The sequence below is a fragment of the Lucilia cuprina genome, chromosome 2 (assembly GCF_022045245.1).
Source record: "Lucilia cuprina isolate Lc7/37 chromosome 2, ASM2204524v1, whole genome shotgun sequence".
Lineage (NCBI taxonomy): Eukaryota > Metazoa > Arthropoda > Insecta > Diptera > Calliphoridae > Lucilia > Lucilia cuprina.
In genome coordinates, this window is record NC_060950.1 from 5,505,153 (window position 1) to 5,531,436 (window position 26,284).

General features: G+C 30.6%; 2 protein-coding genes across 2 annotated transcripts in view; both read left to right on the plus strand.

Annotated features, from left to right (window-relative positions):
- Window positions 1-341: 341 nt before the first annotated feature.
- Window positions 342-3,152, plus strand: LOC111679531 (cell wall transcription factor ACE2). Its single transcript, XM_023441103.2, has 2 exons — window positions 342-489; window positions 546-3,152. Exons 1-2 carry the CDS (start codon window positions 419-421, stop codon window positions 2,878-2,880), a joined length of 2,406 nt encoding a protein of 801 aa, XP_023296871.2. The 5' UTR covers window positions 342-418; the 3' UTR covers window positions 2,881-3,152.
- Window positions 3,153-10,627: 7,475 nt separating this feature from the next.
- LOC111690429 overlaps window positions 10,628-26,284 on the plus strand; it is a 115,089-nt gene continuing 99,432 nt past the window's right edge. Inside the window, exon 1 of the mRNA XM_046945176.1 lies at window positions 10,628-11,124. Coding sequence (XP_046801132.1) covers window positions 10,740-11,124 — 385 coding nt within the window. The 5' untranslated portion in view covers window positions 10,628-10,739. The remainder of the gene's footprint in view (window positions 11,125-26,284) is intronic.

A 26,284-nucleotide genomic window follows, 5' to 3' on the forward strand; every position in this document is an offset into this window, starting at 1 on the left:
TTATTGTATGAAACAATGCAAACGTAACTGTTTAATTTAAAAGAAGAAAACACTTTGTAGATTTATAAACACGACTTAACACCTCAAGTGCAAGTTCAAGAGTGATGAAATGAATATAAAATAAATTTTTTCATTCATTTACATTTTATTGCGGAAAATCCTTCATATCAGTCTTATTACCATTTGCGGTTATAACGAAAAATTTGACTAGTTTCCCGGAGTTCATCATAAACGTGATTAACTGTAGCGGAAAAACAGATGACAAGAGAGAGAGAATATAAAAACAATTGCTATGCTATCAATTAAAAGTGAATGTTTTGTTTTAACAAAAAAAGGTAAACAAACGAGAATTGTAAAAATATTGCAAATTTCTTAACAAAAAAAAAAAAAAAAAAAAAAACCCGCAAATAGAAAATAAATGCCCTCATTTTGTGCGGTAGCTACTTGTAATGATAGATATGGACATTCAGAGAATATATCTTTTCACAAGTAAGTAAAAAGAAACACAAAATAATTCAAGCAGTTTGCTAATCTCACTCTATTAGGTTTCCTTTAAAACGTTCCAATTTACTTAAGCAATGGGAAGCTTTTATACAAAAACAACGAGGCGCAGATTGGCATGCCTCACGTTGGAGCTCTCTTTGCAGTCGTCATTTTCGTGAGGAAGATTTTCGTTCTTTAAATGAACGTCGCACGTTAAAGAAAACTGCTGTACCCTCTATATTAGGTGTTCCTGCAACGGAGGAGAAATGTAAATCAAAAAAGCCGACTAAAGTTATAGAATCTTGTGAAAATACTAGAGAAAAAGAATTTAAAGAAATTTTGGCCATAAAAGAAAGACTAGAAGATACTGCGTTGGTAACAAGTGCTCCAGTAGCATTGAATGTACCCAAAGCTAATTGTCGTTTATGTGGCATAGCCTCAGTACCTAAAGCTAACTTTCTAACCAATTATGAACTATATGGTTTGCTGCAAAAATGTTTTCCCACTTTGAATTTTCAACAGGAGGACACTTTACCTAAGGTAATGTGTGCTCCCTGCCATAAAAGTTTAGAGGAATTTGGTGCCTTTGTAGATCGCGTTTGGACGGCTCAGACAGATTTACAAAGGAAATTTCGTACGAAGGCAGTAGAAAAACCGGTAAAAATCAAGCAAGAACCTTTGGTAAGGGTCAAACAAGAAGTGGCTGAGTGTGGCTACGAAGAGAGACAAGATACAAATGGTTTTGGGGGTACTAATGAGGACTATGATGCTGCTCTTGAGGGAGGCGGGCATGAAGAGGGTGATGATCAAAAATTTGAATTTTGTGATTTTCCCATTATCAATGATTGTGATATTATGGAGATTATCAATTTAGATGATCCTTTTATAAATATACCGGATGACGATAATACTACTACCGTCAATGAGGAGGAGGAAATCCTACAGAAGCCCATACAAGAAGCTGCTATGAATTATATGCCTTCGGCTCATGAATTGCTGCAGTCTCACTTGCTAATGGAGGAACATAATTATGCCTATATAGATGCCGATACAGAATTCAAAGAAGAAAGACAAATCTATAAAACAGAAAAGTCCGATAATGATGAACGTTTAGTGGAATATGTTACTGGTAATAATCAGCCGCAACAACAACAACAGACCTCAACCCTGCCAGCTGTTTACACAAATGAGGCACGTTTAAATACGGAGCATTTGTTAAATGAATCTTATAATTTGGAAACTACTACTGCTTTTGAAAAACGTGCTTTAAAACCTATAGTTACTTCGGTGAGTGCCATACAGCAGCCGACTAAACCTTCATCCAATGGCATTGTTGTACTCAATGAAAGTATTGTCAAATCGGGTTGTGGTTTTCAATTACATGCTTGTATGGTTTGTCAATTAAAATTCTTCTCTGTGGAGAGTCTTAAGCAGCACTATACACAGCATCATAGTGCACCCATGGTAACGGTACCAAATGAAAATATTCCTTTACAAAAGAATCCACAAAATACCTGTAAAATGGAAAAAGAATGCCAGGAAACAAATACAGAAAACTGCCCAGAAATGGTGGCCAATAAAACACAAGTAACAGATGGCAATAAAGATTTCAATAATGAAAAGGCAGAAAATGAAACTAAAAAGGAAACTCCAGACAACTTTGTAGAAAATCAAGAGCCGGAAAATCAAAATCCCTGTCCAAATGATATACAAGAAACTACTATAAATGATGAAATACAGCAAACATCCCAAAATTCCAATAAAAAACTAAACGAAATGCTTGTGAACATTAAAACTAGAAAAGCAAAACTTAAAATTCCTTTAAAATCTCGAAAATCTCAAAATGTTTCTCTCAATGCCATGGCCAATCAGTATCAACAATTAAGGAAATTATATCAAAAACTACAAAAGAAATGTACAAATCTAGAACAAAATGTAGAACAATTGCAATTATTGCCAACAGCAACTAATAAGAAAATTAATAAAAAACTTAAAGCATTAAACACTCAAAAAATCAGCAAAACTATAAATAGTAGCAAATTAAAAACAACTGAAACTTTAGAGAATAAAAAAGTTTCCTTTACCTGTGCTGTGTGCTCGAAATCCTTTTCCAATGCCAATAGTTTAAGACAACATAAAATTACACATACCGAGGAAAGAAAACATCATTGTAGTTTATGCCAACGCACATTTAAGAGACGTAATGGTCTGCTGCAGCATTTAAAAGGTTTCCATTTGCAGGTGAAACCCTTTTGTTGTCCAGTTTGTAAGCATAGCTATGCTTTAAAGTGTGATATGTTGCGTTGTAAACATTCAACTTTGAGGAATTTACATTCGTCCTGTGAAACGTCAAATGCTAATAGGGGACGATTAGTATTAAAAAATTTAGAAAAATAAAATAATTTAAATTATTGTAAGAGAACACACAAAAAACAAAGTTTTCTTTATTAAAAACCTAAAGGGAATTAATTGTTATCATGATGCAGGGTATAACAGTTATTGACATACTTGTAGGGAAATATTTTTCTTTAACAAAACTTTTGTATAACATATAAAATGGCGGAAATTAATTACAGAATCTTAGTTTATTTGAAAACCTTTGTAACTTTAAATAGTTTCCCTTCAAACCAGTTATGATTCAAATATAATAAAATAAATTCTCATTCGTATAACGTTTACTTTTCGCCTAATGTCGAAATATTTAATTTCGAATGTCGATTATAGTTTTCGTAATTCCATTCAGCAATTATTTCGAAACAGCAGTTTTTATCATAGACCACAATCACACTTTTTACAATTTCGAATTACATGCGAATAACGATTTGAAGGTTGTTACGAAATAGTCTTAAGTACAAAAGGATTTAAAGTTCGAAAATGTTATAGGTAACAAATTTACATAAACACGTTATTGCTACAATTTTCGAAAATGTGTGTATAAACACTTTAGGAGCTTATTATCCAAAAATTGATTATATTCAGTAAATTTGCCAAAAAGTTTTGGCCCAAAACACGTTAAAATTTAAAAAGAAGCTTATTTTGTGTCCAATCCAAGGTTGTTATGTTTTTTTGGGAATCCCTTTGATAAGATGATTTAGGAAAAGTAAAAAGATAATAAAGTAGCCAGTAACAGATCAATTGAATGAACGACTTATACCCCCGATAAATCTGAATAAGCTGAATAGATTACATCCAGCTATATTATCTAATTATTTGTTGAATCTACTTCTTAGCCATTTCTTCGTAAGACCCTTTACTCAAGACGATATAGCAGAAGTTCGGCATAGACCTGTCCCATTTATTAACAAAATCCCTATTAAAACAATGCCCATTTAAAAACTTTTCAAGTTCAAAGTACTGGTTGTTTTTGCATTAAGTTTTGGTCATAATGCTCTTAACACCCTAGTAGTTTATGACTGATCTCGATTACTAACGCGCGAACTAAAAGATAAGAGAAGAAAGTAGCCAGTAACAGATCAACCCAAAGAACTACTAATACCTTAATAAAGAATGACTAAATCTTAATAAACTGCATATACTACAACCAACAATATTAACCAATTCTAGCCATTTCTTCTTGAGACCTTGTACTCTAGAACAATTGTATTGCCTGCAGAAGTCCGGTATATTCATGTCGCATTTGCTTACAAAGTTTGTATTTAAACAAAGACGAGGTAAAACCCCTATTTGAATGTTTAAATTAAACCAATCTAGTTCAAAGTACTGGTTGACTTTGCATCAAGTTTTGATCATAAGGCCCTTGATGCCCTAGTAGTCCATGACTGATTAATTTTGATCTGGAATCTACCAGAAATCATTTTATAATGCCAAATGGGTTGCTTTACACTTTTGTCACTTTAGTTTAAGTCTAGGTTAGAACCCTACCGTTCAACAGTGTGCTGTTGCTCAAGGCAGCCTTAATTTTAACAGCCTCATAAAATCACTAAGAGCATTTCTACAAATAGTTACGAGTGCATGGTATAACAATGTTCTAAGTGCATCATAACTATCTAGAGACCCTAAACTATAAGTTCAGTCGTTTTCCAAAGTTTTTACCGATCGATTCAGAATCATTTTTTGAGCCGATTAAGACATGTCCGTCCGTCTGTCCGGCTGGCTGGCTGTCCTTGTAAACATTCTGCGCAAGGTACAGGCCGCAATTTTAAAGATAATTTGATGAAATTTGGACCAAGCATGTTTTTGGCAAAGGGACGAAGCCTATTGAAAATGGTTGAAATCGGTCCATTATTTCACCTAGCCGCCATACAACTCCCGATTTGAACTTTTTATGCCATAATTGGCACAAATAAGTTTTATATAAGTATAAATGACAGATTTTCGTAAGGTCGGCGCATATTTGACCCTAGACCCCATACAAACCCCCCTTCAAAAAATGTTCATTCTGTGGTGTATTTCTTTTGGCGCCTAGTCTTAATCTTTTAGAGCCAATTAATTATCAGACTAGTTAATCTAAAAAATAAATTGATTCCGATGTTAATTCCATTTATTGTTTTTGAGTACAAGATTAAACTTATAAGTGTTTGTTAACAAAACAATGAATGTTTTATAAAAAAGAAGAAGACACTTGTGAACTCCCTATAATTTATACTAATCGATAAATCAACAAATTTTACTGCCTTATGCAAAAACGATTATTAAGTTAACAATGGTTATAAAAACCTGTTTTTATATGGAAAAATTGTGTAGTAAACCATTATTAAGTTTAAACCATCTCCATTGGGCGCTTAAACTAGCAAACAAAATTAACTAATTGAGTATTTAAAAACATTTTTCGAGGATTAATTTTAATTTAATCCCTAATCCATCACCTAAAGACTGACCCTTAGACTAGTCTACTGTCTGGTTAAAAATGTAAAAATTTCAATTTTCCACGCCTGCTTTTAGGTTTTTAAATGTTATACTCTAGCAAAGAATCAAACCTATAGTTTGGTTACTTACCTTGTCTAGTACAGACATTTACCCAGTAATACCCTTATTCAGGGGAAAACCAGCACAACACACCTAAATACTCTGGGGAAACTGAGAACAGGAGAACATTTTACACATAATTCACCTTAAAATTAACCCATGCTTAAAGCTTTTTCATTAAGGCGAATTCAAAAAAAGCTTTTTATCGGAGTCCAACACAACGTTTGTAGCAAAAGTACACCCCACTGCCACACATACAAACAACAACCGAGTGCAGACCTAACCTAAAACAAGAAGAAGACAAAAAAAAAAAAAAGAACAAGCATAAGCACAATTAAACCGAGAAAAAGAAGAAGATTTATATCGTTCAGTAGTATCATCAGGACCAATATCTACAACAGTAACACACATATTTTTTTTTTGCCAATGCTTCAGTTGCTTACAAGAGTCACTAAAGTACGGTACACACAATGGTACTAAACGGTTGATTCCAGGTTTTGTTTTTTTTCACGCGTACGAAAGAATTTTTCATTTGTTATTGTTATTATTACACCAACTCGTACCCAAACTATGGTATTCGTATGGTAAACTACTGCTGGTCTACTAAACAATAGAAACGAATGATTTAAAACGGATATTAAAGGAAAATTAAGTGAAAAAAAAACAATAACAACAGCATCTTTTTTTTAAGTGAATGAAAAGTATGCAATTGCTCTTATTGTTGTTGTTGATACAAGTCAAAAGTGCTTTTAATTTTTTTTAAGTAAAAAATGTAATTATTTATAATTTACAGAAAAATAAAGAAAAACAACTAAAGAAAGCAATGATGTTTTTAATAATAAATTACAAAGTCGTTTAAAATAAATGTATGTGTGTGTAAAGGGCAATTTTTTACGTGTGTAAACAATGAAACTTCCGGTCAATATCATTTTAATACCCGTTAATTATATGCCGGGCTGTGGGTTAATACAATAACAACAACACAACAAAAAACTGACAAAAAAGTCTATTGTTTATGTATTTTTTAAAAAAAGTGAATTTATTTTAAATTTACAATTTTTTTGCAAATAATAAGTGTGTTACAGTGAGATAATCTAAAACTAAAATAAAAATTTATCGCATGACCAAAAAATAACAAAAAAAAATTTAAACCGAGGTCAGTTTCAACATATGTAAAGGGTGTGTGCCTTTAAAATTGCAACATACATACATATATACAAACTTATATATGTATGTTTAAGCTACATAAATACATGTGTTTTACATATTTCTATACATGTGTTTGTGTATGTAAATTTGAACTTGCATGTAAATGCTAGTGTAAAATTTTCATCGAATGTATATATAATAGGATTTTATATCTGTATCTGCACGTTCATGGTATATGTAGATACATACATACTTATGTGTGTATGTATGTATGTTTATGCCCCTGTGTTTAGAAACATTAACACTTAATGTTTATTATCGCTGTCAAAGTGTCAAAAGCCATCTTCCTGCTCCCCATTGTCGTTTTGTGTGCGGTTGGTCTGTTTATTCGCTCGTTCGTTGTTTCGATCGTTTGGTCGCATGATAATTTGGTTACAGTTAAAAGCATCCTCAACTACCAATATCCATTGTAATAATTGTAATAACAATAAATGACAAAAACAACAAAAAAAAAAGAAGAAAAAAAGAAAACTGTAAGCTAAAACAAAACTCAAATGTTTTGGTTATAAAAATATAAATGGACTGTTGTTATTTTTTACTACTTACTATATCGTTGTATCCTAATTGTTGTATTTGTTATTAAGGTGTTTAACGTATAAAAAGACATTTACGAAATATGTACATATTTAACATACATACATACATACATACATACATACATACATACATACATACATACATACATACATACATACATACATACATACATACATACATACATACATACATACATACATACGATATGTATGGATGTTAAGTACTTAAGTACATGTATGTACTTTTAAGGTTATTTTGTTTGGTTGTTAGTAGGACGTAAAATAAAATGGATTATTTGTTTAAATTTCATACATTTTAGGTATTTTAAAAAACACCTTTTCAAGACTTTATTTGATTTACCTAAAATTTTTTTTAAGGGTTTTTACACTTAAAGAAATGAATTTTAAATGTATTATGATATAAGATTTGATCTCATGTTTATATAAGATCTTATTTGGATGTCACGTCCTTTTTTTAGGTCGATCTTTTGTGAAAACAAGTAAGGGCCGAAATTTAGCTGAAAGATTAGGAATTAAATTAAAATTAATCTTCCAAAGTTGTTTTTGATTACTCAATCAGCTAATTTTGTTTGCTAGTTTAAGCGTCCAATAGAGGTGGTTTAAACTGGAGCGAGAAATGTAAAAGTGTAAACAGCTGATGTCAAAAAAAACGAATACATTTTTTTTAAATAAACATTAAAATATTTGATTTATTGATTAGTATAAATTAGGTGGACCTAGTAATATATTTTTTGTTTTAAATTTAAGTTTTCATCAATTTTCATATTACTTTTACAATTGTCTTCTTCTTTTTTATAAAATCAACAGTGACGTTTTCTGTTGTTTTGTATGGCAACGCTGCGAAGTTGTATTCAAAAACATCAAAAGCGATAAACATCAGATTAAATTTATTTTTAAATTAACTAATCTTATTATTAATTGGCATTTGATTGCCAACTCAAAAACCCGCTCTAAGAGTGTTATATTCGACTATGCCGAATCTTATATATCCACCATCAAACCGTATGCAGTAAATGGAATACTCTTCTACAAACAATAGGTTGGGAGGCCACTAGTATGGGGGCTTTACGAAAACCCTCAACCCTCTTTCCGCCCAATCGTTCTTTCAACAGACAGACGAACGGATGGACGGACAGACGGATTGACATGGCTAGATCGCAAATTAACCAATCTTCGACAGATGACACGAATCGATACCACTCCAATTTTTACTATTAGTTTTGTTAAGCAGTTATGACATAAAATTTATACGCAACACAAACAAATATCAGATTTTGATTAGATTTAACTACTTAACTACACATCAATAAGTTTTCCTTCGGAATAGTAGAGTTTGAATCTTATGCCACTCCTACTCTACGCAAATTAGTTGTAATACTAAACAAACAACTAAAAACAAAAAACCGTTAGATTTATTACCAAGTCTTGATTAAAAGCCATGCCCCCTTTGGCGCCCATTTTTTAATGCAATTAAAAAACTTCATTTATCCATAAATCGAATATTACTTCAATGTCAAACCTAAATGTGGTCAATTCGGGATGACAGTGGAAATCTGTAATAATTTTTATGTATTATTTATATATGTCTGTAATAAGGTTCATCGACAAACTGTGAGAGTTTTCAAGAGATCATAAAGAGTTGTGAGAGATCTCTTTCTTCATTTCTGTTATACTTTGATGTGATCACAAATGGTTGCCAAAACGTCTTTGTTTGATAGTGGATTTTGTGTTATTAAGAGTTACAACAAAGCAATTGTGTTAAACTTAAAGTCTAGTGATTATGTATTTTTAGTTCCTGATTGAAAATTGTGATCAATGATCTGTCTCCTATTGCAATTTTGTTGAATGTGAATCTCTTTTTCTAAACTGTGATTCGATAAATGTGCGATCGTATAAATATAATACATTATTTTAATACAATCAGTTTTTTTAGATTTGTCGAAAAATAAGATCGTATGAACTAATTCAAGATCTTGATCCATTGCTGGTTTTGATAAATTATATTGGATTGTCAGTTTGGGGATTTTCGCAATTTTGTGATAAAATAGACAGGATCCATGATCAGTTCTTTATTAGAACCTTATGGTCGTGTTTAAAAACGAGATCAGTTTCCTGCGCTTTTATGGCTAATTAATTTTGTTTCTAAAGCTTCTTGATTTTATAGTTCACTTTTTATTATTAAGAGTTTCAACAAAAATTGAATCTAAAGTCTAGTAATCCGTGAGAGTTTGTAAGAGATCATAAGGAGTTGTGAGAGATCTCTTTGTTCATTTCTGTTGTACTTTGATGTGATCATAAATGGTTGTCAAAGCGACTTTGTTTGATAGTGGGTTTTGTATTATATTAAGAGTTACAACAAAGCAATTGTGTTAAACCTAAAGTCTAGTGATCATGTATTTTTAGTTCCTGATTGAGAAATATGATCCATGATCTGTTTCCTATTGAAATTTTGTTGAATGTGAATCTTATTTCTAAAATTTGATTCCACAAATGTGCGATCGTGTAAATAGATAATTTTATTGCGATCAGCTATTTTTTTTAAGATTTTTATCGAAAATTGTTTATGGTTTAAATTTATTTGTTTATTTATTTATAAATAGATGATCATGATTCTACTGTGTTTGTTCTGTGGTGATCTTTATTAAACATTTTGTTAGTAGCAGCTTAATTGATCGTGCCTTTCATTTGCAACAATTCATGTTGGATTTAAAATATGTTCAATGAATCTAAGTAGTTAATTGCAATTTTGATTTTGAATGAAAACTGTGTATAGTCCACGATCTGTTGGTTGATAAGATCGTGTAAAATAACTTAAGATCTTTATCAATTAATAAATGATTTATATTATATTGAATTGCCAGTTTAGGAAGCTTTACGTTTTCTGATTTATAAGGCAAGATCCATGATCACATTTCTGTTACAACTTTTAGGTCGTGTTTAAAAACGAGATTAGTTTTATGCGCTTTTATGGCTTAACTAATTTTGTTGATTTTGAATCTAGTTTTGTGATTAATTTTTGAATCAGATATTGATTATTAAAAATTTTTAAAATTGGATTTATTCAGCAGATTTTAGGTTTTATTTCTAAATCTAAAAATTTATTAACAACTTACATACATATGTACATAAGTATATTATAATCAACCAAACCAAATCAGCCCCTAATGTAATAATTCAATGCTCTACATTTCCAGCTCATTCCAATAGTATTACCCGCAATCACAATAAATTAAATTAAAAACATTTCAAATTAACTAATCTCTATTTAATAATTAAAATTCACAATAACTAACTAAACTAATATTAATTAAATAATAACTAATTTGAAATAATATCAAAAAATTAATTAAATTTACATATAAAAAGTTAAATAAATATGTATATGAAATAAAGTCTTTAAAAATACACAATGAAATTAATTAAATAAAAAATAAAAAAATATAAAAACAAATTATGTTTAAATAACATCACAAATTATATTATAAACCATATTAAAAAAACCTAAATAAAATATAAAAAAATTAAATCAATTATTAAAAAAAAAACAACAAATAAAAAAACAACATGTTGTTGCAATTAATGAAACGTCTTAAAATATTTATATGGCTGTTGTTGACATTTAATTTAACTTTACTCTATTCAACAATTCTATCAACTGTCACCTCAATAACACCAACTTTAGCAGCAGCCGACAACACAGTAACAATTTCCTCAACAGCCGCTTTAGCAACAGCAACAACAACCTTTAAAACTTCTTCAGCTTCTACATCATCACACACTACAATCTCCTCTTCATCTTTAGCTGCAAATCACAACAGACGTTTACATTTACACTTGGAACATCATCAATATACACAACAACAATATCCTGCCTCATATCAAAATTATCCCTTAACACCACACATTGCAACTGAATTTATGGATGAATTTCATAGTCCAAATCAAGCGGGTAAGTTGTTGTCGTTATTATTATTATTATTATTACTACTACTGTTTGCATTTACATAAAATGCCTTTGGATTTAAATAATATTAAATATGCATTTTCTACATATGTTTTATAAATAAGTACATATGTACATAAGATGGAGAAATATGCATATTTTCTTTACATTCTAGCTTATGGCAAGTTTATATGTTTCTTTAAATATTACATTATGGTTGCAAATAGGAACATACTTATAGATGTGTATATCTTTAGGGGTTAGGGTTTTTCCTATGAAATTCTGCTGTTAGAGAAATGTTATATTTTGAAAATTTTAAAGATGGTAAATTTTAAGCTTTTTAGAAGGTCAAGTCAAGAGTCAAGTGTTTTCTTAGGATATAACATAAATATATTGAGTATTTTTAGTAAAATTACCAGCTGTCAAGTAACATGTTGTACTTTAACATGAATTGAATGGCAAAAATTTCTTCAAGAAATTAATAAAACAATTATTTAACATTTTCATTTCTTGTGTAAAAATTTAGCTTCTTAAACGTAGTGGACAAAATTATGATTAAACAATATTATGCCCTATTACTACGTTGTAGCCAGTAGTGATCTAAGAACAAAAAACTTTTTCTCAGTCATTTCGGTGCGAAAACTTTAATATCGAGTTTTTGTACCTCTTAGTATTGATTTTCTGTACCTTAGACTTATATTCTGGATCAGACTAAAGTCTATACTCTGGACCAGAATATAGTTCATAATCTGGACCGGACTTTTATATATATATTCTGAACCAGACTGTAGACAATATTTTGCACCAAACTGTAGTCTAGATTCCAGAATTGACTATAATTTATACCTTGAACCAGACCTTAAAGTCAATATTAGTCTAAATGTAGTATTAGACCAAACTATAGTCAATACATCAACAAAAATATAATGTATACTCCAGCTATATAAACTATAGCCTGAAACAGACTATGGCTTATAGCTTATACTCTAGACCAGATTATATAGTCTATACTTTGGACCAGACTATAGTATACCCATAACCATTGTCTATAGCATAAGCTCAGTACCAGACTATAGTCTATACTCTTTACCAGACAATAGGTTATTCTGTAGTGACTATAATCTATACTTCGAACCAGACTTTAGTATATACTGTGATCCTCATTAAAGTCTTTTATCTGGGCCACAATGTAATCGATACTAGCCTATACGCAAGATCAGATAAGGCTATAGTGAAAACTCACGACAAGAATATAGTCTATACTCTAACTAGACTATAATCTATACTCTGCATCAGATTTAAGCGTATAACCTGAACTCCAATATAGAGAATAGGCTAGATTAGACTATAGTCTATTGTCTATACTTTAGACCAGAATATAGTCAATACTTCGGATCAGACTATAACTTATTATGTATATATAATTTATACTTTGACCATACTATAATCTATACTCTGGAGCAGACATAGAGAATAGATAGGCGTTTTCAGTAGTAACTATAATCTATACTTTGAACAAGCTCTAGTATATACTCCAGTTCACTCTATGGTCTGTAGTCTGGACTACACTATAGTGTTTAGTCTAGAACAGACTAAATTCAATACTATATATATGCAGACAGGATTTTTTCTATAAACAGGACTCCAATATAGAGAATACTCTAGACCTGACTATAGTCTATGCTTTAGACCAAACTATAGTCCATACTTTACACCAGACTATATTCTATATCCAGGACCATAGTCTACACTCTGTACCAGACCTGATTATAATCTATACTCCAATTTCATTGTTCAGTTTGTGTGTTTCTGTATATTAGCACAAAATTCCCAAATATCTTTACATTATTAAGAAAAACGTCTTAATCAATAGTTTATTTTATTGCCTAATACCTTCTATAACTTATTATTCATTATTATACGAAGACAGCTAATTTAGAATATTGTGTCATTTTTATGTAAATCCTCTATTTTTTGATTCTTGTATAGATTTAATAAGTCTATTTTGCTACTCTCATAATTGTCAATTATATGCCAAGGATTTGTTAAACATGATATAACATGACAGAAAGACATCTACATACATATATATTCATTCATATAAGAAGGGAGGAAAACAGCAAAAAAAAAAAATGTTAATAAAAATTTGATTATTTGATGAACTCTTTTCAGATGACTAACACAAATTCTTTGTTAAATCACCTGAGCGTATGAATAATATTTGCAAATTTGTATGAAAAAAATATTGCTCATACGTTTTGAATTTGTTATTTTTAATACCCTTAAACTCTTCATTTAAAATTCATTTTTAATAACTTTTAAATATAATAATAAAAATTGAGAACAAAAAATGAAGTTTTGTGTATTGCTAAAGTGAAAGTAATTCCGCTGAGCAACCAGCCAGAGTATTTGTGAATCATAAGATTAAATTAAAATGTTGGCTGATTTCTGGTTCGTTATTTTTATTGTTCGCTCATAAAAATTCATTAGTTTTTATTTGTTGTTGACAAATCTTTCATTCTTCTTTTTTCACAATTTGCCCAGTAAACTGCTAAAAAAGGGAAACCTAACAAAGGAAAAAAAAACAAACAAATATAAAAATACAATATAAATTGTTTTTAAATTTCGGTTTAAATTTTGTGTTGTTCTCGTTATTGTTGCTGTTGTTGTTGCTACTATAGACGGAAATAACTGAGAATAATTTAACGAAACTTTTTTTGTGTCGTTTATTTTGTGTGTGTGTAAGAGAAAGAGTTTTTGTTCCTGTAATTCTAAAAAACAAGTGTATTGGTAGTATTATAACAACAATTTGTTTGTTGTTATTTTTTGTTAGAAAAAAACGACACAGAACTTTTGAAAATTGAAAATTGTTCTTTAAAGTTTTTTTTTTTTGTAGTTGAAATTATTCCAACAATACAAACAATCATATTTCTATACAGATTTATTTATCGAGACTGGTTGGCATTGTAAGTTTTGTTGTTTTACTCATTGAAATCAACTCAATTCAAAAGTTTTTTTCTGTTTCTTTATTTTCAATTTGCATGAGGCATGGCATCGTAAAATAATTTTATTACTCCGTCACATTGTGAGGCATCATCATCGGCATTAACATCATTGGCATCATATCACAGTTGTAGTGTAGACGCTTTCATCTTCGTCGTCATCGTCATCATTATTATTTTATTATAATAATATTCTCGAGAACTTTGTGAGAATTAAGTTTATTTATATACAAAACACACACGCGTTTCCTCTTATAAATATTCACATCCAGAGAAAAAAATTTGTTGGACATGGTTTTAGCAATTATTATGTTAATTCATCATTTATTTCGTCTAGTTTATAGTCTATAGCCTAGTCTATAGCCTAGTCTATAGTCTAGTCTACAGTCTAGTCTACAGCCTAGTCTATAGCCTAGTCTATAGCCTAGTCTATAGCCTAGTTTATAGTCTAGTATATAGTCTAGTATATAGTCTAGTATATAGTCTAGTCTATAGTCTAATCTATAGTCTAGTCTATAGTCCAGTCTATAGTCTAGTCTATAGTCTAGTCTATAGTCTAGTCTATAGTCTAGTCTATAGTCTAGCCTATAGTCTAGCCTATAGTCTAGTCTATTGTCAAGTCTATTGTCTAGTCTATAGTCTGGTCTATAGTCTAGTCTATTGTCTAGTCTATAGTCTAGTCTATAGTCTAGCCTATAGTCTAGTCTATAGTCTAGTCTATAGTCTAGTCTATAGTCTAGTCTATAGTCTAGTCTATAGTCTAGTCTATAGTCTAGTCTATAGTCTAGTCTATAGTCTAGTCTATAGTCTAGTCTATAGTCTAGTCTATAGTCTAGTCTATAGTCTAGTCTATAGTCTAGTCTATAGTCTAGTCTATAGTCTAGTCTATAGTCTAGTCTATAGTCTAGTCTATAGTCTAGTCTATAGTCTAGTCTATAGTCTAGTCTATAGTCTAGTCTATAGTCTAGTCTATAGTCTAGTCTATAGTCTAGTCTATAGTCTAGTCTATAGTCTAGTCTATAGTCTAGTCTATAGTCTAGTCTATAGTCTAGTCTATAGTCTAGTCTATAGTCTAGTCTATAGTCTAGTCTATAGTCTAGTCTATAGTCTAGTCTATAGTCTAGTCTATAGTCTAGTCTATAGTCTAGTCTATAGTCTAGTCTATAGTCTAGTCTATAGTCTAGTCTATAGTCTAGTCTATAGTCTAGTATATAGGCCAGTTTATAGTCTAGTATATAGGCCAGTTTATAGTCTAGTCTATAGTGTAGTCTTTTTTTTGATATGGGGTGCGGAATCTTCATAGATATGAATAACTGTTAATTATCCATTATGTGAGATTCAACTATGTTTTGCGTCACCTACTCACTAAACCGCCTTTCCATCGTCAACCTCAATCCCCGCGGAACTGCCTTTAGGTACTACGTCGCGGGGCTGGTCAGCATTTAAGCTGTCTGCTGTTGCACTGTGCTTGCTCTATGCGCTTTTCGCTGCTTTTCCTCCGTTTGCTACAATCTAGTCTATAGTCTAGTCTATAGACTAGTCTATAGTCTAGTCTATAGTCTAGTCTATAGTCTAGTCTATAGTCTAGTCTATAGTCTAGTCTATAGTCTAGTCTATAGTCTAGTCTATAGTCTAGTCTATAGTCTAGTCTATAGTCTGGTCTATAGTCTAGTCTATAGTCTAGTCTATAGTCTAGTCTATAGTCTAGTCTATAGCCTAGTCTATAGTCTAGTTAATAGTCTAGTCTATAGTCTAGTCTATAGTCTAGTCTATAGTCTAGTCTATAGTCTAGTCTATAGTCTAGTCTATAGTCTAGTCTATAATCTAGTTAATAGTCTAGTCTATAATCTAGTTAATAGTCTAGTCTATAGTCTAGTCTATAGTCTAGTCTATAGTCTAGTCTATAGTCTAGTCTATAGTCTAGTCTATAGTCTAGTCTATAGTCTAGTCTATAGTCTAGTCTATAGTCTAGTCTATAGTCTAGTCTATAGTCTAGTCTATAGTCTATTCTATAGTCTAGTCTATAGTCTAGTCTATAGTCTAGTCTATAGTCTAGTCTATAGTCTAGTCTATAGTCTAGTCTATAGTCTAGTCTATAGTCTAGTCTATAGTCTAGTCTATAGTCTAGTCTATAGTCTAGTCTATAGTCTAGTCTATAGTCTAGTCTATAGTCTAGTCTATAGTCTAGTCTATAGTCTAGTCTATAGTCTAGTCTATAGTCTAGTCTATAGTCTAGTCTATAGTCTAGTCTATAGTCTAGTCTATAGTCTAGTGTATAGTCTAGTCTATAGTCTAGTATATAGTCTAGTCTATAGTCTAGTCTATAGTCTAATCTACTCTCGTCTATATTCTAATTTTATAGAAATGTCAGTCACCATATTTTTCTCAGTGTGTACATATACTCATACATATATAACAACATTTTTACACTTTTATACATAAATATGTTTATAAGTAATGTTCTTACTAGCATCACTAACATCATCGCCACCATCAGTACCATCATCAGCCAAGAATTTGTTGTTTTTTCTCGTCCTATTGTAGACTTATATTAACTGCACTTGTTTACGCGTTTTTCATCTTCTTATTGTTGTTCATTTTACACGAGACTTTACTCTTTCAAGGATAATAATTAATTAATACAGTTGGAATGTTGCCACATGACTATTTAAAATGAAATGTTGCTTAAAATTTTTAAAAATTAGAAGAAGTCTTTAAATTTCTTACAAAATAATTTAAATGGTAACCAACTGCTATTTTAACCCTTTATTTTGGCAACAACTTCTTAAGTCCAGCTAATGCTCGTTTTATGATGTTTAAGAAATTTTAAAACATTTAAATTTTGCACAATTTTATCTGGCAACTTTTTGCAATTTTTTTCCTAACACATCTTTTGTATTGTTGCTGTGGAATGTAGTCAATGTTATTAACAATTTTTATTTTGTTTGTAATGCAGAGCAGTGGAGAGAAACATGAAGCTCTTCTTGTTGATATTAATATAAATTAACATTTGCATCATGCTTGTTCTGCTGTGGCACAGTTCAAGTGTACTGTTGCTGCATGCAGAAAAGTTGATGGCATATTAATGATGCTGGTCTTATTTTTTTCCACACTCTGCCATTTGAAAAATTTTATTTACGAGCTTAGACTTAAAGTAGTTTAAATTTTGAAAACGTAAAATGTTTTATTTAAATAATTTAAATGGTGGAGACATTAGCAATTTGGAAGAAAACTAAAGAAAAATCATAAAATAAATATTTATGCTCCAGTAAACACAATTTCTAAAGTATAAAAATCAGCTGTCAGCAAACATCTAATTGAAATGTTTGTAATAGTGTGTATGGGAAAGAGGACTTAGTTGCCTTGATGAAGGATTTGGGGGGTGAGTGATTGAGTTGTAAAGATTAAACTAGAAGTAATTTGAAATAAATGATTTGCCAACGCGTTTGAGTACTAATTATGGGAATGTGTCTAAACGTGCTTTTGTATGTTTTTCGCGTACGTATTTCCACAATTTATTGGCATTTTAACTATTGTAATGATTTAAAACAAAGTTTCTGTTTATGTTGCAGAAAAATAAATAAAACAAAGTTTATCATTTATTTTTTCTATTCTTATCTTAATAAAAACTTGTTGTTGTATGAAAATTGTGCAAAACGTTGGCTGAAATGAATCATGACAATATGTTTTATTTATAAAGAAAAAAAGAGTATAGTCAAAAAAGAGTATAGTATAGACTAGACTATAGACTAGGCTGTAGACTAGGCTGTATACTAGGCTACAGAGTAGACTATAGACTAGACTATAGACTAGACTATAGACTAGACTATAGACTAGACTATAGACTAGACTATAGACTAGACTATAGACTAGACTATAGACTAGACTATAGACTAGACTATAGACTAGACTATAGACTAGACTATAGACTAGACTATAGACTAGACTATATAGACTAGACTATAGACTAGACTATAGACTAGACTATAGACTAGACTATAGACTAGACTATAGACTAGACTATAGACTAGACTATAGACTAGACTATAGACTAGACTATAGACTAGACTATAGACTAGACTATAGACTAGACTATAGACTAGACTATAGACTAGACTATAGACTAGACTATAGACTAGACTATAGACTAGACTATAGACTAGACTATAGACTAGACTATAGACTAGACTATAGACTAGACTATAGACTAGACTATAGACTAGACTATAGACTAGACTATAGACTAGACTATAGACTAGACTATAGACTAGACTATAGACTAGACTATAGACTAGACTATAGACTAGACTATAGACTAGACTATATAGACTAGACTATAGACTAGACTATAGACTAGACTATAGACTAGACTATAGACTAGACTATAGACTAGACTATAGACTAGACTATAGACTAGACTATAGACTAGACTATAGACTAGACTATAGACTAGACTATAGACTAGACTATAGACTAGACTATAGACTAGACTATAGACTAGACTATAGACTAGACTATAGACTAGACTATAGACTAGACTATAGACTAGACTATAGACTAGACTATAGACTAGACTATAGACTAGACTATAGACTAGACTATAGACTAGACTATAGACTAGACTATAGACTAGACTATAGACTAGACTATAGACTAGACTATAGACTAGACTATAGACTAGACTATAGACTAGACTATAGACTAGACTATAGACTAGACTATAGACTAGACTATAGACTAGACTATAGACTAGACTATAGACTAGACTATAGACTAGACTATAGACTAGACTATAGACTAGACTATAGACTAGACTATAGACTAGACTATAGACTAGACTATAGACTAGACTATAGACTAGACTATAGACTAGACTATAGACTAGACTATAGACTAGACTATAGACTAGACTATAGACTAGACTATAGACTAGACTATAGACTAGACTATAGACTAGACTATAGACTAGACTATAGACTAGACTATAGACTAGACTATAGACTAGACTATAGACTAGACTATAGACTAGACTATAGACTAGACTATAGACTAGACTATAGACTAGACTATAGACTAGACTATAGACTAGACTATAGACTAGACTATAGACTAGACTATAGACTAGACTATAGACTAGACTATAGACTAGACTATAGACTAGACTATAGACTAGACTATAGACTAGACTATAGACTAGACTATAGACTAGACTAGACTAGACTATAGACTAGACTATAGACTAGACTATAGACTAGACTATAGACTAGACTATAGACTAGACTATAGACTAGACTATAGACTAGACTATAGACTAGACTATAGACTAGACTATAGACTAGACTATAGACTAGACTATAGACTAGACTATAGACTAGACTATAGACTAGACTATAGACTAGACTATAGACTAGACTATAGACTAGACTATAGACTAGACTATAGACTAGACTATAGACTAGACTATAGACTAGACTATAGACTAGACTATAGACTAGACTATAGACTAGACTATAGACTAGACTAGACTAAAAACTAGACAATGGGCTAGACTATACTCTAAAGTTTTCGAATGTCTTTTCCCTATCACCTTTGTACATTTAACGTTACGATATAATATCTCCCATAGGTAAATTACGTAAACACTTTGATAATGATTAAAATACCGTTTAGAAGAAGATTCAGTAATCGTGAATAAAACTTTGTTTTCTACAGTTTATCATTAAACAAAAAAAAAGAAAAACTTTATTTGTTTGAATAGGGGAGAAAATAAGTTAAACAACACTATTATTCAAATTTTAAAAACGACCTTGAAAGTTAAATGAATTATTTTTAATCCATAATTGTTTTGTAAAAATCTGTTTTGTGTATAACTAAGGTGGAGAAGTTTTAAAAGCTGATGATCGTATCCCTTGACTTTAGAAAAATAGTTATTTCAAAGTTATAGACAATAAGTAACAAAAACATAAGTTTCGTAATGGCTTTAGATGATGGAAAATAGATAGTAATAAAAAATTTGAATTAAAAATTATAACATAGGTTTTATTTTTGATTATTTTAATGAAATTGTTTACTTTTGTATATAATATTACTATCGGGAATATTCCAAGAATTTATCATATATTTGTAAACTGTATACACCATAACTCAGCTTACTCTTAGACTGTAAAAAATCTTTGTAGCTCCAATATATTACTTTAACGTTATTTTAATTGCCAAACAATTCGAAAAAGTTCACCATTTCCAATTTTCATAAGACAATGAGACCATGTTGTTTATTAAGTGACAAAAATATCTTTGTTAATTTTATCTTTTACTTAAACATCTTTGCAAAAAAGTTTTATAGTTTATGGTAAAATCTGCCAAAAAAAATAAGCCGCAGTTGTTTTGTAAATTAACATGTGATAAGAAACCAAATATATTTATGGGTTTTATTATAAGTCTTAATTGTGTCTAATAATTTATTAGGGTTGATAAAGTTACAACAAACTTTAAGCACAAATTATTTTGTATAAGAAATGGAAAAAAAAAAACAGAATTTATGTTTTCTCAATAATAAATATGGTTTGAGAAACATTTTTCTAAAATTAAAATTTAGTTTTTTACTTAAGAATGATTTTGTGTAATATTTCTTAACCAAGTGAAAAGAAATAATTTTTTAAATATATCTAAACTTCAATCCCAAATCATAGGGAATTAATTTTGAAAATTTAAAAATACTTGAATTTTTTCAAAATCCCACATTTGATAGAGTTATCAAAGTCAGAATTACTAGTAGAAACGAGTGTTGTAGGGGTAACATACATAGGAAATATGCCACCAGAATCTATAAAGATGAAATGTAGTGTTGGTTCTGGTGTCTTCTGTGAAGAAGCTAGGGTAAACATATCTCATTGTCTTCCCTATAACTGTAGTATAGGGTTCTATAGTTGAAACGAAAAGTCGGCTTTTCGACTTTTTGCATTTAGGTAAAAGTCGACTTTTCGACTTTTTTAATAATTTTGTAAATAGTCGACTTTTCGACTTTCCGAATTTTCGACTTTTTTTGACTATTTTCGATTTTTCGACTATTTTTTACTTTTTTTCGACTTTTCGACTATTTTCGACTTTTTGACTATTTTCGACTTTCCGACTTTTTTCGACTTTTTGACCATTTTCGACTATTTAAGACTTTTTTCGACTTTTCGACTATTTTTCACTTTTTCCAACTTTTTTTTGACTTTTTTACCATTTTCGACTATTTAAGACTTTTTTCGACTTTTCGACTATTTTTCACTTTTTCCAACTTTTTTTGACTTTTTGACCATTTTCGACTATTTAAGACTTTTTTCGACTTTTTTTTTACTTATTCCGACTTTTCGACTATTTTTATACCCTACACCACTATAGTGGGGAGGGTATTATACGTTTGTGCTGATGTTTGTAACATACAAAAATATTGGTCCAATACCCACCTTAAAGTATACCGATCGATTCAGAATAATTTTTTGAGTCGATTAAGACATGTCCGTCCGTCCGTCCGTCTGTCCGGCTGGCTGGCTGTCCATGTAAACCTTGTGCGCAAGGTACAGGCCGCAATTTTCAAGATAATTTGATGAAATTTGGACCAAGCATGTTTTTTGGCACAAGGACGAAGCCTATTGAAAATGCTTGAAATCGGTCCATTATTTCACCTAGTCCCCATACAACCATACCTCCCGATTTGAACTTTTTATGTTATAATTACGTCAAATATTCTGCTATCTCTCTAAAAATTGGCACAAATAAGTTTTATATAAGTATAAATGATACTGCAGATTTTTGTAAGGATCGGCCTATATTTGACCCTAGCCCCCATACAAACCCCCCTTCAAAAAATGACTTAAACGTCTAAAATTGACTTGTAACCATTTGTATCGCAATGAAACTCAACAAAACTAACTGTTATTTAGAAATATATCCTTTTCCCAAATTTACCGAGGATCGGCCCATATTTGACCTATATAAAGCCTCATTTAGAAATTTAAGTTTTTATGTAAAAAATATTTTGGAATTATGGTAATATTCAACATAAAAGTTTCTTTACAAAAAATAAAAATTTTATAAAAGTAAAAATTGTAAAAATATACTCATGGTGTAGGGTATCATATGGTCGGCCATGCCCGACTATACTTTCCTACTTGTTTACTTTTTCCGACTTTTTGACTATTTTCGACTATTTCAGACTTGTCGACGATTTTTGACTTTTTTTTCGATATTCAACTATTTTCGACTGTTTGGCTATTTTTGTCTTTTTTCAACTTTTTGACTATTAGACTTTTCGACTTTTTAACTATTTTTGACTTTTTGACTATTTTTGACTTTTCGACTATTTTCGACTTTTTCCGACTATTTTTAACTTTTTTCAACTATTTTCGATTATTTTTTACTTTTTCCGACTTTTTGACTATTTTTGACTTTTCGACTATTTTCGACTTTTTCCGACTATTTTTGACTTTTTCCGACTTTTTTCAACTTTTTTTCGACTATTTTCGACTTCTTCCGACTATTTTCGATTTTTTAACTATTTTTGACTATTTTCGACTTTTTCGATTACTTTCGACTTTTTTTTAACTTTTTTCGACTATTTTCGACTTTTTAACTACTTTTGACTTTTTCCGACTTTTCGACTAATTTTGACTTTTCGACTATTTTTGACTTTTTCCGACTATTTTCGATTTTTTAACTATTTTTGACTATTTTCGACTTTTTCCGACTACTTTCGATTTTTTTCAACTTTTTCGACTATTTTTTAACTTTTTTCGACTTTTCGATTATTTTTGACTTTTCGACAAAAAGTCCATTTTTCGATTAATCGAAAGTCGATTTATAGAACCCTACTATAGTATCTTTCAGGCTGAAATATTCGCGATAACTTCAGCTTGTAAGGTACTATTTGACCTCAATATTCGCGGCAATATAGGAAGTTTTGTTGATAGTCAAGTGGCACTTCTCTCACTAAACTTTTATAGTACCACTTCCCTATTATTGCAAGAAGGATCTGTCAAGGCTAGGTTGCCTGTCTGACATTACCCTTACGCATAGAGACTACTAAGTATGCCGGAACAGAATCTTCAACGCCGTTTCAGTAGCAACCCCATTAGGTTTTATCAAGAATAGTATCTTCAGAGTCTTTCTTCAAAATTTTGAAAATAGGTGGAATTACCTAGACACATCTAAAGGGGCCAAGATATTGTGGCCCTAATTCAATGAGAAAGAAGTAGGCGGGATATATTGAGGCTGGTAGCAGTAATAACAGGGCACTAGGTGCTAGTCAGACATGCACTATTACAGTGGCAAAGACATGAAAAAGGAAGAAAGAGTCTTCCGTCTTCTATGCGAATGCTCTGCATTATCCGTTAAAAGAAACCGTTTTCTTGAAAGTTACCTCATATCTTTTCTTGGTGAGATATCTGTTCTCACAGCTACAGGCTGGATCTAATACTATACATTACTACATCTGCTTGACTTTTCACACGCAGTGAACTATCTCGTTAACCAACCAAACTTTTTCGAGAATATTCCAGGAATTTTTATTACATTTTCCAAATAGACAGAAATTGTATACAACAAAAAGTAGCACACTTTTAGGCCGTAAAATATGAAATGTAAATAAACTCCTCTTCCCAACATTTCATTTTGTGTTTGTCAGGATTAGGTTTAGGCTTGAGGAGCTTTAGAAATTTAAAAGTGCTAATAAATGCAATCTTTTTTTCTTAATTTTATAACCTTGTGTTTGTTGTCAATCCATTTAAAAAAGTTATACATATGTACATACATATACATATATAAAACTCTCAAACAACATATCCTTTTTATATAAAGAGGAACATCTTCATATTATTAAATTTGTGCTTATTGAGATGTAACCGTTTTTATCGCTCTCGAAAATACATCTGCATAAATAGTTTATTTAAAAACCAACAAACAACATACTGAATTTCACATAAATTGTATTGTTTGTGTGTAAGTATTTATTATAAAAATATATCGTTATAAATAGAGAAGTAGTTAAACCAATTTTTAAAATTATTATGGTCATTTAGGTTTGGTTTTTATTTAATTTGCGTTATTTTACATTGGACTTCTTTTACATACAATTTATTCTATTTTTTCTCTTTCTCTCTCCTTTTGCTGGAGAGTATTTAAAACGTATAAGCAGGAAACTAAGCATAAAGATGAAAGTATGAGTATGTGAAGCTTTTGCTTTAACTTAAAAAATGTAAAAAATAATTGAGAAACACTCAAGAAATTTATGCTTCATTAAATTCATTTACGTTTTACTACCACATTAACATACAAACTTACTCTAGTAACCCAGCAAAGAAATGGTATTAAGGACTTTAAATATATATTTGAGAAATAGTTTAATTTTAAAGTTTGATTTCAAATATCGGGTTTCAAATCATTCTGCTTTGACTTTGAAAAATATTCATGTTTAAAAATATTTTCAAATTTTTGGAAATTTTAATATTTTGTCATGAAATCTAAAAAGTTGTTTATTGGTTTGGATCCTGGCAGTTTCGAAGGTATTAAAGAATTTTTTTAGTTAAAGAAAATAGAAAATTTTTAAAGAAATATAAAATTAAGTGAAAATTTGTTTTTTACGAAAAAAAACTTTTTCGTGAAAAATTGGATTTTGCTAATAAATTTTCATTTTTGGTGAAAATCACCAATTTTTGGATCTGTTCTAGGAATGCTCTTATTGTGTTCTAGTTCTCTCCTAGTTGTGTTCTAGTTGTGTTTTAGTTTTGTTCTAGTTGTGTTCTAGTTGTGTTCTAGTTGTGTTTTAGTTGTGTTCTAGTTGTGTTCTAATTCTGTTCTAGTTCTGTTCTAGTTCTGTTCTAGTTCTTTTCTAGTTCTGTTCTAGTTCTGTTCTAGTTCTGTTCTAGTTCTGTTCTAGTTCTGTTCTAGTTCTGTTCTAATTCTATTCTAGTGCTGTTCTAGTTGTTTTCTAGTTGTGTTTTAGTTGTGTTCTAGTTGTGTTCTAGTAGTGTTCCAGTTGTGTTCTAGTTGTGTTCTAGTTGTGTTCTAGTTGTGTTCTAGTTGTGTTCTAGTTGTGTTCTAGTTGTGTTCTAGTTGTGTTCTAGTTGTGTTCTAGTTGTGTTCTAGTTGTGTTCTAGTTGTGTTCTAGTTGTGTTCTAGTTGTGTTCTAGTTGTGTTCTAGTTGTGTTCTAGTTGTGTTCTAGTTGTGTTCTAGTTGTGTTCTAGTTGTGTTCTAGTTGTGTTCTAGTTGTGTTCTAATTCTGTTCTAGTTCTGTTCTAGTTCTGTTCTAGTTGTGTTCTATTTGTGTTCTAGTTGTGTTCTAGTAGTGTTCTACTTGTGTTCTAGTTGTGTTCTAGTTGTGTTCTAGTTCTGTTCTAGTTCTGTTCTAGTTCTGTTCTAGTTCTGTTCTAGTTCTGTTCTAGTTCTGTTCTAGTTCTGTTCTAGTTCTGTTCTAGTTCTGTTCTAGTTCTGTTCTAGTTCTGTTCTAGTTCTGTTCTAGTTCTGTTCTAGTTCTGTTCTAGTTCTGTTCTAGTTCTGTTCTAGTTCTGTTCTAGTTCTGTTCTAGTTCTGTTCTAATTCTATTCTAGTGCTGTTCTAGTTGTTTTCTAGTTGTGTTCTAGTTCTGTTCTAGTTCTGTTCCAGTTCCGTTCTAGTTGTGTTCTAGTTCTGTTCTACTTGTGTCTAGTAGTGTTCTACTTGTGTTTTAGTTGTGATCTAGTTGTATTCTAGTTGTGTTCTAGTTCTGTTCTAGTTTCGTTCTAATTCTATTTTAGTTCTGTTGAGGTAATGTTTAAACTCAGTTGGTGCTAGTTCCAAGGACTGTAGGATATAAATATTTTATGTATGTACAATGTGCAATGTACATATATTATTTAAATAGTCATTTTAAAAGTGCTTTTTGCCCTCAACATCTCTAACGTATAAAGAAAAAAAACTATTTGCATGTATATAGAAAGTAAGCCTGAAACAGGCAACCACAAAGAGTTATTTTATTGGAAGAATTTTTACCTCTTTCCTTCAATTTCTTGAAAATATTTAAATATACTTACATACACTTAAACGTGTATATTTCCATTTATTCGTATTTATACATACTTATTTACCAAACCAAAACAATATGCTGCTACTACTTTGTCGTACATGTCGTTACCAGCCAACCAGT